This window comes from Gouania willdenowi, chromosome 22 (assembly GCF_900634775.1).
Source record: "Gouania willdenowi chromosome 22, fGouWil2.1, whole genome shotgun sequence".
Lineage (NCBI taxonomy): Eukaryota > Metazoa > Chordata > Actinopteri > Blenniiformes > Gobiesocidae > Gouania > Gouania willdenowi.
Window position 1 is genome coordinate 12800936 of NC_041065.1, and position 13579 is coordinate 12814514.

At 38.4% G+C, this 13579-nt stretch overlaps 1 protein-coding gene across 2 annotated transcripts in view; it reads left to right on the plus strand.

Moving 5' to 3' along the window:
- The window catches only part of ptpn21 (protein tyrosine phosphatase non-receptor type 21), a 21359-nt gene continuing 7780 nt past the window's right edge, over nt 1–13579 (plus strand). Inside the window, exons 1-15 of one of the 2 annotated variants that reach the window (XM_028438726.1) lie at nt 1–372; nt 878–1208; nt 3084–3253; nt 3485–3582; nt 4453–4520; nt 4624–4694; nt 6724–6811; nt 6888–6976; nt 7344–7431; nt 7639–7718; nt 7851–7958; nt 9794–9857; nt 9978–10059; nt 10153–11669; nt 13008–13148. In XM_028438726.1, coding sequence (XP_028294527.1) covers nt 1029–1208; nt 3084–3253; nt 3485–3582; nt 4453–4520; nt 4624–4694; nt 6724–6811; nt 6888–6976; nt 7344–7431; nt 7639–7718; nt 7851–7958; nt 9794–9857; nt 9978–10059; nt 10153–11669; nt 13008–13148 — 2844 coding nt within the window. In that variant the 5' untranslated portion in view covers nt 1–372; nt 878–1028. The remainder of the gene's footprint in view (nt 373–877; nt 1209–3083; nt 3254–3484; nt 3583–4452; nt 4521–4623; nt 4695–6723; nt 6812–6887; nt 6977–7343; nt 7432–7638; nt 7719–7850; nt 7959–9793; nt 9858–9977; nt 10060–10152; nt 11670–13007; nt 13149–13579) is intronic. The other variant, XM_028438727.1, reaches the window with a different exon arrangement.

A 13579-nucleotide genomic window follows, 5' to 3' on the forward strand; every position in this document is an offset into this window, starting at 1 on the left:
TTTATAAAGCGCATCATTGAGAAACGAATTCAATAATAATGTTATCATTTATTGTCAGTGTCTTTATGTTGTTTATGTTGGCGCAATTAAGGACGTTAAGAAGAAGCCATAATTAGAAAACTCAGTTCCGCGGATGTATACACTTGTTGCATTTCCAGTCCCAGGAAGAGGAACACGCTGGGAGCCGGAGTGAAGTGAGTGAACAGGAGGCATGGAACGATACTACGACTGGATTTAAAACAACCTGACGACAGATGAGCAGCTTCATGCCGCTGCCAGGTTTACAGAAGAACAAACTTCCCCTCTTTGATGGCGAAAATTCACCAGCTTTGTTAACGGTTGGACTACCAGAACTAAACCTCATTACTGAAGGTAATTTCACCATTTTCCCCAAAAAACCTAACTATTTACCAACGTCAACTTCGCTTGGGTGTCGTCTATTTGCTGGACTTGTAGCCCCGTTAGCCTCAAAACGGACGAAACATCGCTACATACTCTAGCTAAACTTTATAAATGATAAATACGAGCCATGTTTTATTTGTTACGTCTCCCAAAGTTATGCTAATGGTGAATTGTGTGAATGTTTCTAGCAGGTTGCCCTTATTTGAATGTGACTAATAACTGGAAGGTGTTAACTATTACTAATCAGCTACAGCTGTGGGCGTTTCTAAACTTTTATCAGGTTTGGCGGCCACATGTTCAGTGTTTTATTTGAGATAATTCCCACGTTTAAAGTGTAGATTAAATGTAGGAAAGTGTGTTTGAGTTGAAACGTCGAAGGTAACTTGCAGTGAAATGAATGACACATCAGTCCATTTGTTTGTATCTTTGTTTGCTCTGATTGCTGGGGTTTTAATGTTTTAAAATGACTCTGCAGATCTTGTCAGTGGATGATGAGACTCACTACCTGCTGCAATTCTAACATTTTCATGCAAACCTCAAGAAGGACACACTCTGTGGTCTGAGTGAAGATCCAGCACCACCACCACCCCACCCACCCACTCCTGCCACTTACAGAAGTCTGAAACATGCCCCTGCCATTTGGCCTGAAGCTCAAAAGGACTCGAAGGTATACAGTTTCAAGCAAGAGCTGTCTTGTAACTCGAATTCAGCTTCTCAATGGAGAGTTTGTTGAGTTTACACTTTCAGTGGAGAGCACTGGGCAGGAATGTTTGGAGGCAGTGGCCCAGAGACTGGAGTTAAGAGAGGTATGTACCTTTATGTGTTTTCATGCAGACAACTGCTGATTGTGCTCATTTTGTAGACTCGTCTTAGGACTTGCTATCTCAGCACTGAATAATTTTTCTAAAGGGTCATCTTCTGGTCACATTTTTAGCTGGAATGTGTAAGCATAGCAACAGGATCCCAGTTGAACTGTTGTTTACTCATACATTGTCAATTCTCAAATATCGATTCATAAAATCTTACGTTTTTTCCATGTGCAGTTCTTAATGTAAACATTCATGTTTTTAATGCTGCTCCAAGTTGGTTAGATTTTACTATTTACATCATTAGTTCTCCAAGGAACTCTTTCATATTCAAGTAAAATTGGTGCTGAAATCATTCGCCAAATCTAATTTAATCATGAATCGGATCGATGTGGGAACCCCAGCTCTACCTGAAACGGTATGATTTAAAGATTTTACATGCTGGAAGTTAAAAATAACAAGAACATGTTATTTAGATGCTGTTTGAAAAAAAAAAAAAAAAGGTCCATTGATATATCGGCCAGTTGATATATATATCGGGCCCGATATATGGACTTTTTTCAAGATCGGCCGTTGGCCTTTTTTTTAAAAATGTATTTTTATTTATTTATTTGGCACTTTAGAATAGCCATTAAAGGAAAAAAGAGAGAACATGAAAAACATTTATTCAGATGTATGAATATACAACAAAAAAGGTAATAGTAGCATGTGCATGGGAGAGGTAGAAGCCAATAGGCTTACAAATAAAAAGCCGATATAATAGGATAATATAATTAATAATGTTAAGAGTTCTATTGGTGTAATTAATTTCTAATATATACATTTATATCATATGAGTGTTTCAATTGTGTTTCATAATCAATGGGCTTTAAAAAAAGTATATCTGCTTTAGATATTGGCCATCGGCTGAAATAAGAAAAAAAATCGGTATCTGCATCGGCCTTTGAAAATCCCATATCGGTTGACCTTTACTGTTAATTGTTGCCTTTAGTCAATATTAAACCCACATCTTCATTATAAACAGAAATAATTCAAAAATGTAAGGTTTTTCTTTGTGGCTTCTGTGAAATGTGGGAAAGTATATTAATTAAGTATTTTATATTCTGAAATTACTCAAGACAGTTCTAGAGGGAAGTCAAACATTTTAGTTCCCCCCCCCCACTGTCTGGTGTGTTTTGAGTTAAATATTTGTTCATCTCACACTTTAGGCCAGGCAAGGCAAATTTTTTTGTATAGCGCATTTCATACACAAGGCAACTCAATGTGCTTTACGTGATCAAAAAGTGCTACAGAAAACATTCAACAGCTTAAAATCTATAAGAACATTAAAGTCGGCAAAAAAAATAAAATCATCAGTAAAATCATTTACACAGTGGTGATAGGTTTTTGTAGATGTAATATTCCTGCTTGTACTTTAGTCTGTCTACAATCAATTATTGGTTCAACATACATACTCATATCTACCTTATATCAATGCAAAAAACGTGTTTGGGGTGTTTCGCTTCAACCCGAAGAAGGGTTGTTAATTTGATTTTATCCAACTTGTAAGAGACTCAGCACAGCAGTATATGTGACAGGGAAAAATATCTTTTCATATTGTGATTTGCTGATAATCAGGGTAATTAATACCATGCCCACAGCAGGAGCTGCACCTCTAAGTGTTTATTCACTTACAAATCAGATTGTCTGTTTTTGTGTTTTAAAATGTCAATAATAACTTGGCAATTCTTGTCCTCTGTAACCTGCAAATATTTACACACTGTTTTTTTTTCTTTGTTTGTATTCACGATTATAACTATGTAAACATAAACTGGTGCACTTTTTATGGTTAAAGTCATTATTACATAGTTTCCCCTTTCTACTTTTGGTCGCTAGATAACATATTTCAGTCTGTGGTACTTCAACAAGCAGAACCAGCAGCGATGGATAGATTTAGAGAAGCCCCTGAAGAAGCAGCTGGACAAGTATGGGCTGGAGCCCACTGTGTACTTTGGAGTCGCATTTTACATACCAAGTGTTGTCCAGCTTCAACAGGAGATCACAAGGTGACCCCAACGCTCTCTCCTAATTACACTCATTTACAAGTTTCAGCTGTAAACATTTAACTTTTAAGAGTATTGCTCATTATTGAGTTTTAAACATGTGACAGCTGTTCTTTGTGTTTGGTGGAGTTTATGGGTCGTGTATTAAAATGTGCATTAACAATAACCTTTGAAATATTGACTTTTTTTTTCTGTCACTTGATCCTAATTGATTAATTGCCTCTCTCACCACAGATATCAGTATTATCTGCAGTTAAAAAAGGATGTACTTGAGGGGAAGATTGGCTGCTCATTGGATCAGGCTATAAGATTAGCAAGCCTAGCAGTGCAAGGTAATATGGATGTGTTGTGCATTACTTTGGAGAAGATGTGTTTCTGTTATTAAAGGTGCACATTTATGATTAATAAATGTGTGGTATTGAGAAAAACTTTCACGGTATATGTCTAAGATGTTGTGGAGGACAAAAAAAAACTGGCTTAATGAGCAAAATATGAGGCCATACACCACAGGCCTTTAAGGTTTTAATTCATATGACACTCATTAATCAGTGGTGTGAAAATAACTTGATTCACTCTTTTTTTACTTTGATTCAGTGTAAAAGAAAAAAAAAGGTTGTCGGAGGGTTTTAAAGGATGGATGTGAAACCTCATTGTAGGAGTTGAAGCTTTGACGTGCCCATAATGTTTTGCCCTGCCAGAAGAATCTCAAACACTGCTGGCAATGTTATATCAGGCACTGCAACTCATTGCCCTGGATGTTAGGATAGCAGAACCACTGAGATCACTTTCTGTTAAAGCCTTGTTCAAATGACAGAAGAAAGAAGAAGAAGAAACATAGTATAAATTAATGTTTATCATCCATTTGCAAGTTCTTATAGTTTAGTCAGGATTTATTTCTTGGAAACAATTCAAAACCTCAGTTCTTGTTTTTATTGGAATTGAATTGCTCCAGATTTGTATTGCAGGCAGGAATAGTAAGGAATGAAGGGCGGCTGCTGCCTTTAAGCAGTGCTGATGCCTGGGATACTCAACATAGCGTGGAATGTTGCCAAAAGTCTGTCTGAAACAGAAACAGTTTAATAGCTCGGTGGTCAAACCATGGAGCAATAACAAATGCTTTCCAAAGGCATTTCGCCATTCTGTACTTGTGAATACCCATTCTGTTTGTTACTAAATCTAGACATGTCTTTATTTTTCTACAGCTGACTTTGGTGACTTCAACCGATATGACTCCCAGGAGTTTCTACAGAAGTTTGCACTGTTTCCTATTGTGAGATTTTTTTTTATATATATAAATAACTTAAACCCATTAAATCAAAGTGGAGCTATGAGGATGTTGGTTCTAATTGGTTTAAATCCTCATCATTTGCAAGGACTGGATTCAGGATGAGCGTGTGTTGGAAGAGGCCACACAGAAGGTGGCCCTCCTTTATCAGTCTTTCAGGTGAGCTGCCTTTCTAAACATGCATGTGAAACAGTGCATAGGACCTAGGGGTGGGAACCTCTGGGTATCTCACGATACGATATGTGATACAAAGCTCACGATAACGGATTATCTCACGATGTGACGATACTGCGATTATCGATATATTGGTCAGAAATCAATCTACGATAATCTATGACATAACAAGAAAAAAAAAAAATTAAGTGAAAAAATGATTTTTTTATTTCATGTCTCTGAAAGACAATACATTGAAAAAGTGTCCTATGAACAGTGACACTATTTTAGTGCAACATTTCTGTAAATAAGGGTCAACATACCAATGTAAACGAGTATCTCTAATAGTGCTTTCTGTAAACAAAAATTAGGGTCTTTCTTATAAGTGACCCCAGTATAGTGCAGTATTCCAGTTAACAATATATTGGTTCCTTCAACAAACAGTGACAAAATTTCCGTGAAGACGTACCTGCACATTTTAGTGAAAAAGCAGAAAAGGTTTTGAAAAAATAAAAAACTTCGTTACTTAGCGGGAGCATATCGATAATCGATCGTGCGGAAAAATATCGCAATATATTGTCACACTCCTAATAGGACCTGCAATTATTTATCAAATTACCTTACCTTATTCATTGGTCCTGGAGTATAAAAACATCTTGGTTTACCGTGTGAAGCCTAAAGATGAAATGTAGTCTTTATTTACCTGCAAGGGTGGCATGTTACACCCTTGATCAGTGACATACATCAGACCATGGGTGGGGTCAGTTACATTTTTCAATTACAATTACATCTTTGATTATCCATGTTCAAATACAACTCAAATGTAATTACGGTGATTGGCATTTTCTCCAATTACAATTATTTTCTTCTGAAAGTCTGATACAATTGCATTTTCAATGACTAAAGTTGTAATTCAATTAATCACATTTACTGAGCCTTTAATAAATGACCCCATAAAACTTAACCTTCCTCCTGTGTTAGCTTTCTGTTAGCATCTCTTATGATAACGGGTCAGTTTTGACCCATGTCTTAAATCAGCTGTAAAATACACTAAAAAATATCATCTATCATCACAATTTTTTTTCATTTCTTAATTACCTTGTTAGGCTTCCTTATCCATGAAAATATTGGTATTAATGTTGCCGGCATTAGAGCCTTTTTCCTGTCAGTATACCCCTCGATTTAATTTCTTTTTAAATGATAAAATTATTCTCAAGAGAACTGGCAGATAGTAGGAGAACTTTGTTACCGACTTATGTTTATCTATAGAACTGTAACATGTAAATAACAATTTTCATTAGGGGTGTCCGGATCTGATATCGATATTTGTCCGATATCAGTCTGAAAACAAATATCAGATTAAAATTTCTATTTTTTTTTTTTCTAATTTGTTTTTCATTTATTTTATTGAATTGTGGAATAATGTAGATATCATGTTGAAGGTTAACATGTATGTAACCTATTGGTTGATAATTAATGGTCAATTTTTCTCATACCTACTGTTGCTGACTGTTGTTCTCTGTTTGAGTAACATCACTTGATCAAGCCTTTTCTAACATTCCACACTACAAAATAAGTCATTTTTTTTTTTAAAGTAATAAGTATGTATGATTCATGCTGATATTGGATCAATATCGTTATCAGCCGATACGCAAGGCTGCAATGTCGTATTGGGACATTTCCAATTTTTTATTATAGAATGTTCATGCCAATTACAAACCAAATTATTTGAATTCAATTGTGATTACAACAGCAACAGATTCTTTCAATTATAATTACGTCATAATTGTGACTAATTACAATTGACGCTATTACAATTATAATTGACCCCAACCTGTATGGGGCTAGCATTCATGTTTTCAGTCAATTTATGTATCCCAGTTAACCAAACATTTACATTTAATAATTCAAGTAGGAAATCTCATTTCCGGGGAATTGTTTGTACAAACTTAGAGACAATGAGCACGCTGTCATCAGCCTGTCTGTGTATTTTCTTTTGTCTCTGAGATTTGAGCGCATTTGTTTGCCTGTGTAGGGGTCTGTCTGCCCCTGAAGTAGAGATGCTGTACATGCAAGAGGTGGAGAAGATGGATGGCTACGGTCAGGAGAGCTATCAAGCTAAGGTTGTGTTTTTTTGTCCAGTTACTACAATTCTAATGTGAATGCAATGTAAACATTGTTTTCCTTTCTTTGGAACAGGACAGCACAGGCACAGATGTAACTTTGGGATCCTGTCTTAACGGCATTTTTGTCAAGCAAAAAAACTCTCGGCAGCTACTTTTGTTCAAGTATGTCCAGGGTGGGGAAAAGGCTTTTTACAACACTGCTGAAAGGACTTAAAATATCTAATTGAGGGACACAGAGACAGTTAAAGAAGTAATTAAATTGAAAGTGTTTATGTGACTTGCTTTTTGTTGCTTAGCTCAAAAATCCACACAGTCAGAAGAACGAGATTAAAGTAAATGCTATTCTTTGATGAATTATACATCTTACAACAGTGCATCATTTAATAGCACATCGTTTTTTGAACGCCCAATTTAAAGTATGCGGTACCACAGACTGTCTAAAATATTTTGAGGTTCCTTGGCTACGATGACATCATGTGTTTTTCCTCCCCTCTTTGTTTTTGCCAATGTGTCCCAACTGTCTGTGTAGGTGGCATGAAATTAACAACATGAGTCACAACAGGTCCTTCTTTGCCCTGGAGCTGGCCAGCCGAGAGGAAAGTGTTCAGTTCCAGACTGTAAGTCACTGCCCATCCTCAGGGCTATTGTTAAAGGTATCTGTTGGCAAAGAGCATAACAGGCATTCTACATTGTATGGTTTAGTATGTGGGGCTGTATTAATTGTTTAGATATGTGATTAACAAGTACATGCACAGGAATCATGTTACATAATGTACTCAACCACACAGTCTATAATTAAAGATTTTTTTTATCCTCTCGTGTAGGAGGACATGGAAACGTCCAAATATGTGTGCAGGATGTGTCTGGCCCGGCTCAAGTTTTATAGGATTAACAAGAGTAGCCTGTAAGTGTTTTTTTTTTTTTTTTCTGTGTTTACCATTCATAGCGTCGTCTCTTTGTTCCTCCTTTGGCTCATGCATGTGTCTCCTCTTTGGCAAAGCCTCACATCTGCCTTCCTCTGCTCCTCTCTCTTCAGAGAGGAGGGTGACCCCCTGCCTTCTGAGGGCTCCCAGAAGTCCCTTCTCACTCTATCGTTTCCTCGTTTTCCAATGCTCTCTCGTCCCTCTTTGCCTTCTAATAAGGGGTGAGCAGCACCGTGTGCCACCGCTCACGTTGTAGCTGATGTCATTTTGTCACTGTGATTGAGCAGCTCCCAATGCCTCATAAGCTTATTATAGCCTCAAGATTTTCCATTTAAAAGTTCCCCGATTCCGTTTTTAAAATTATATTTCTTTTTCATTTTCACGTCAGTTTGTCCTGTTTCATTTCATATCTGTTTCATTAACTTTCCCTAACTAGATGTCAATATGGGCTTTTAAACTTCCTAAAATCGTTCCAAACATACTCAACATAGTTACCTGAGGTAACTGTTGTTTTTGCTCTCATATATCTATGCTGCAACAGTAGCAAGATTTTGCCCAACTTTTTTGGTAACTAATTTATTTGGCAGTGTTTAGATTAAACTGACAGTCGAGCAAATATTTTACTTAATAAGTAATTGCTCATATACAGGATAATTGTGAGTCGTAGCGTATGTTCCTCCTTGTGCTCACTCTAAACCAGCAATTCTCAACTGGTGGGTTGGGACCCAAAAGTGGGTTTCGGACAGCTGGTCAAAATTAAATAAATGCTTAATGTCTGTCATGTTGGACTTGTCCTTTATTTTGAAACAAACTTTTCTTTTGATGGGTTTGCTGTGAAATGCATGTTGCACTGGAAAATATATACATTTATGTTATGTATGTATATATATATGTGTTTTTTCAACAGCTATTTTTGAAAAACAAAATTTGGTTGGTTGAATTCTTAAAAAAAAAAAGTGCATTGCAATTTAATGACATGACAAAATGTGGATCCCAGGGTGAGACCCTGTCTAAACCACAGGTCGGCAACTTATGGTTCTGGAGTCATTAGTGGCTCATCATTCCCATCAATCTGTGCTGCTGAGTAAAGTTTCTAAAACCTTTAGAGCTTTTCATTCTGAGACACTTTCTGTACATTATTACGGGTGGAACATCGCTACCAGTAAACACTTTCTCATGGCTTTAGCAGCACACAGCTGTCACAGTTCTGACCCTTTGTGGGCAGCTGTCCTTCAAATCACATGAAGTCAGATCTGTTTGCTGGACAGAATATCCACCATTGGAGCTCGGTGAAGGATGTCTCACTACTGCAGCGTCCTGCCACTATGGCTATTCCACTCCATTGTTTGTAACCACATCATCAATGCAGCTTCATAGGGCTGCCGTTTACTGTGACACATACTCACATTAGGAGAGTGTGTGTGTATATGTACAGTATATGAGATGTACCAAAATGAATTTTCTTGGCCGAAAACTGAAATTATTTTGCCAATTATTAGTACCACTGTAGTAACATCACTAAAATCAAGCCATTGCATTAATTAATATGAATGCTTCAAATAATAAATCAATTACAGAAATATTTATTTAGCACTGACATTTCAACAAAGCACAATATTTGAAAAGAAAAAATAAATACATAATGAAATTCTTATGTGTATGTGTGTTTGCTTCATGTTTTATTGATGTATTGATTGATCTGTGGCTCTCAGCCGCTTGTTTGTTTGGTGGGCGGGACTTAAATTACTTCTATAATGATAAAGTTGGTTGCTGACGCTGCATTCATTTTATCAAAGCCAGAGTTTAGTTATTAGTTGTTTTTGTCTTTTGTGCATTTAGCATTAATTTCCTTTTTAATTAAATCATGTTGCAATAATTTATACACAAGCTTAGCTTATTAGAGGGCTGGGGTGACTGGAAACTGCCTGTTTTAATGTGATTTTACAATTTGGTTTTTGATCTTGCATTCTGATCTAGTGGATGACAAATATCAGATTCCATCGTTTATTAACTTTTAATGCTGAAAAGATTGAAGCTTTATTTTCTTTAATTATAGGAGTCCAACCCAGTCTTCTGCAGTGAACCCTGTCAGACGGAGATCCTCCACTCGAATATCTCTGGTAACGGCCCATTCTCAAATGCATTACAACAACTTGAGATCCATATTAAAAAAAATTTCTAACAGCAATATATTGTCAAACTGTTTTTTGTCTGTGTACAAAAACTTTGTTGTTTTTCAGCCAAAGCCACAAGCCTTCATGATGTCACCGCCACAAATGCACTACAACGGTCATTTCACAGAGCCTTACACATCTTCACAGGGTTAGTATTAAGGTTGAGTTATCATGACTCATACACGCAGAAATAAAAATGGTCTTAATGAACTGTTAAGCTGAAACATTCTCTTTTCTGTAGACAACCTGTATATCAACAGCCAGAACGGGTATTACTACCATTCTCAGACCAGCTTGGACCGCTCTCCTCTGGAGTACAGCAGTGGGGGCCGTTTAAGGAATGGCAGCGTTTACAGCGCTCACAGCACCAGCTCACTAACAAACCCACAGCACTACCACCAGCCTTCACCCATGTCCTCCAACCCGTCCATCACCAGCGATATCACCAGGCCCGACTACGTACCCACGCACCGCCACAGCACGCTCATCCCGCCGTCATACCGCTCTACTCCCGACTACGAGACCGTGATGCGACAAAAGAACTGGGGAGGAGGAGGACCGCTTCTATCCCAAGAACATCGGCAAAGTCACTCCATGAGGAACCTTAACATTGGAAACTCGTACGCCTACAGCAGACCAGACCCCCTCGTTTACAGCCAACCAGAGATCAGGGTGGAGCATCGCGGAACAACCCAACACCACCACCACCACCCCTTTCACCTGGGCTCCAGCTTCCATAACCCCTCTCCGTATCCTTACCCCACAGAGAGGAGGCCTGTGGTGGGGGCCGTCAGCGTCCCTGAGCTTACAAATGTTCAGCTGCAGCAAGCCCAGGAGTATCCAGCTCCCAACATAATGAGAACGCAGGTTTACCGCCCGCCCCCACCCTACCATTACCCACACCCCCGACCCGCTAACAGCACACCTGACCTGTCCCGCCACCTGTACGTCAGCAGCAGCAATCCTGACTTGATTATCACGAGACGGGTCCATCATTCAGTGCAGACGTTTCAGGAGGACAGTCTGCCTGTGGCACACTCTTTACAGGAAGTGTCGGAGCCGCTTTTCAGTGCACCTCAACTCAGATACCAATATCACACTCACAAGCGCAACTCAATAGAGATTGCTGGTTTGACACACAGCATTGAGGGACTGAGGGTCAAAGAGCGGACTGTCTCTTCTTCTGCAGCAGAAACGACCACATCTGCCGTCGTGCTCCACGCCGGCCACTCCCAGAGCTCCCAGCTTGATGTGTTTTTAGAACACACAAAGACTGAGTGCAAAGAGGACATTAAGGAGGAGGTTTTGTACGGACACAAAAAGTCTCTTTCAGATGCTACGATGCTCGTCCACAGCAGTGGGGAAGACGAGGAGTTGGAGGAAGACGGTGAGCGTCACACTCCTCTGTCTGATGAAGGAGCAGCAGCCCCCATTTCATCACCGCATCACAGCCTGGCCTCTCTCACCTCACCCCCCACTCAGCAGCACACTCCTGTTGAGCCGCCTCCTGCTTATCCAATAGGCTCCGCCCTCGAACCTGCTCTCACTGGACCTTTGGTTTACAAGGTGCATCCAATGATCCAGGAAGGCGAACCTCTGTACCTGCGCTCAGATTTACGACAACCCAGGATAATGCCCTCTGTGTCTGAGGGAGACCTGAGCAGTCACGCCAAGCAGAAGAACAAGAAGGATTTTAAAAAGCGGCCCGTGTCCGATGTGCCCTCGGGAAAGAAAACAGTAGAAGGTTTACCTCCTCCAGTGAGTCACTTTTTATTTCTCCTTGCTTGAAAAACCGCTGTGGATTTCTGTTTTCATAAAATCAGTGTGAATCAATACTGCAGCCTTTCAGCTGAGCTTTTTAAAGCTCAGGAACAAAATTAGTAACTATGTTTCTAAGGGAAAAGTAATTAAATAAAACATATACAGTAGCTGGCAATATTGGTTGCAACACGCCAACAATAAAGAAAGAAGAGTAACTATTTCATCAACCAAATTTAAAATGCTTTTATACTTAAGTGTTGGACAGATTTTCTGTTGTTTTTGTGATTAATAAGTTATTTTTAACTTGAGGTTAAATAAACTAACAGCTTTTCATAATCTGCATTTGTATTTACAGTACAGTTTGTATCTAATACTAAAAAGTGTTGACTGACACTTCTGTGTCATAATTGTGCTAAAAAACACCCCCTGGAAGTCAGGAGAGGTGAAGACCACAGCGACCACAACATGCACAGAATTGAAAGGTAGCAATATTTGTCAACATGCGTATCATCAGAGCTACACAATGTGTTTATTTTTTTGTCTCCAGGATCAAACTAATTAATTGTCATGTCTTTGTTACTGTTGCTCAGAGAGCTACAGTTAGTCCTTTGTATACCAAATATTTACTGCTGCCACTGGATTTACAGCAAAGTCATTTCTGCAAGTTTCTCTGTGTTTATTTGGAGAGGACAGTGCACATTAATCAACACCAGTACAATACCTTGTGTAAATGTGCCAGATTTAGCCATGAGCTAATTTCATTTATAATCATAATACATTTAAGATAACAATAAAACATACTGACAAGGACATAATATAATACTTTATTTACAACCAACAGCATTTTTTTTTATCAATATAAAAACTTTTATAGATCTTTTACTTTTTGTTTTTGAAAGTTTTACATTGAAAGGAGGGCAACCATTACTGTATATGAGTGATTATAGTTCTACTTTTTAATCTCCCCTTATTTATTTATAGAGATTTTTTATTTTATATTTTAAGGGAAATAAAAACATTTAAAGGTGTTCTCCATTGTTGCTGCAGTCCCATAAATAGCCTGTTTAACATGTAGTTTTTTATAAATATTACTGTCAGTCCTATAGCGATTACAGTAGTGTGCAATGCATGCAGGTATTTGTTGACATATACCAAGTCATTAAAGGAATGTTGTTTCACGTCCTGGAGTAACCAGTAAGGTGAGTTATTCCCAGCAAAAACATGCAGCATGTCTGTGTAGTTCCGTTCCCGCCCCTCTCAGATCAGCGTACGCTCTGAGCCTCAGCAGCCATTGTTTCTCACTCTATCTCTGCCTTCACTCTGCTGTTCAACCAGGGTATGAAGAAAGGAGTCCGGGTAGAGGTGAAGAAGATGGGGCCTTTGAAGGTGGCACAGCTCAACGGGCTGTCGGCGAGCGGACAGCCCATGCACAGTCAGATGAAGGATGATCCAGAACGAGCCTCCAACGACGAGCGGGTAGGACACGGAACTATTTCATTCAGTTACTCTTAAAAAGCATGAATATTGTGTGAGATCTGTTGATATATGCAAGTTATTTTATTTTTCACTTTGGTTGTTTGAAGACAAAGAGCTTAAACTTATTGTACTGCTGCGGCCACATTTAACCCATTTTGATTGTAAATAGGTCAGACCAGAATAAACCAAGCTTCTTTTTTTGTGCCATTCTAATGTTATTGTGCCCTAGTTTATCACTCGATATACATTGAGTTAGGGTTAGCAGGAAAACATTAATTCATAATTATTAATAATTTTTACTCTGTGCAAAACAGTGCTGTGACAGATTGTGGGCTTTAATGGTCTGAATCATGTTTAGCACATGTTTTTATTGTTGATGAGATAGTGGCACTTTTAAATTTAATCAAATCTTTACACTTGTTTCTTATCTC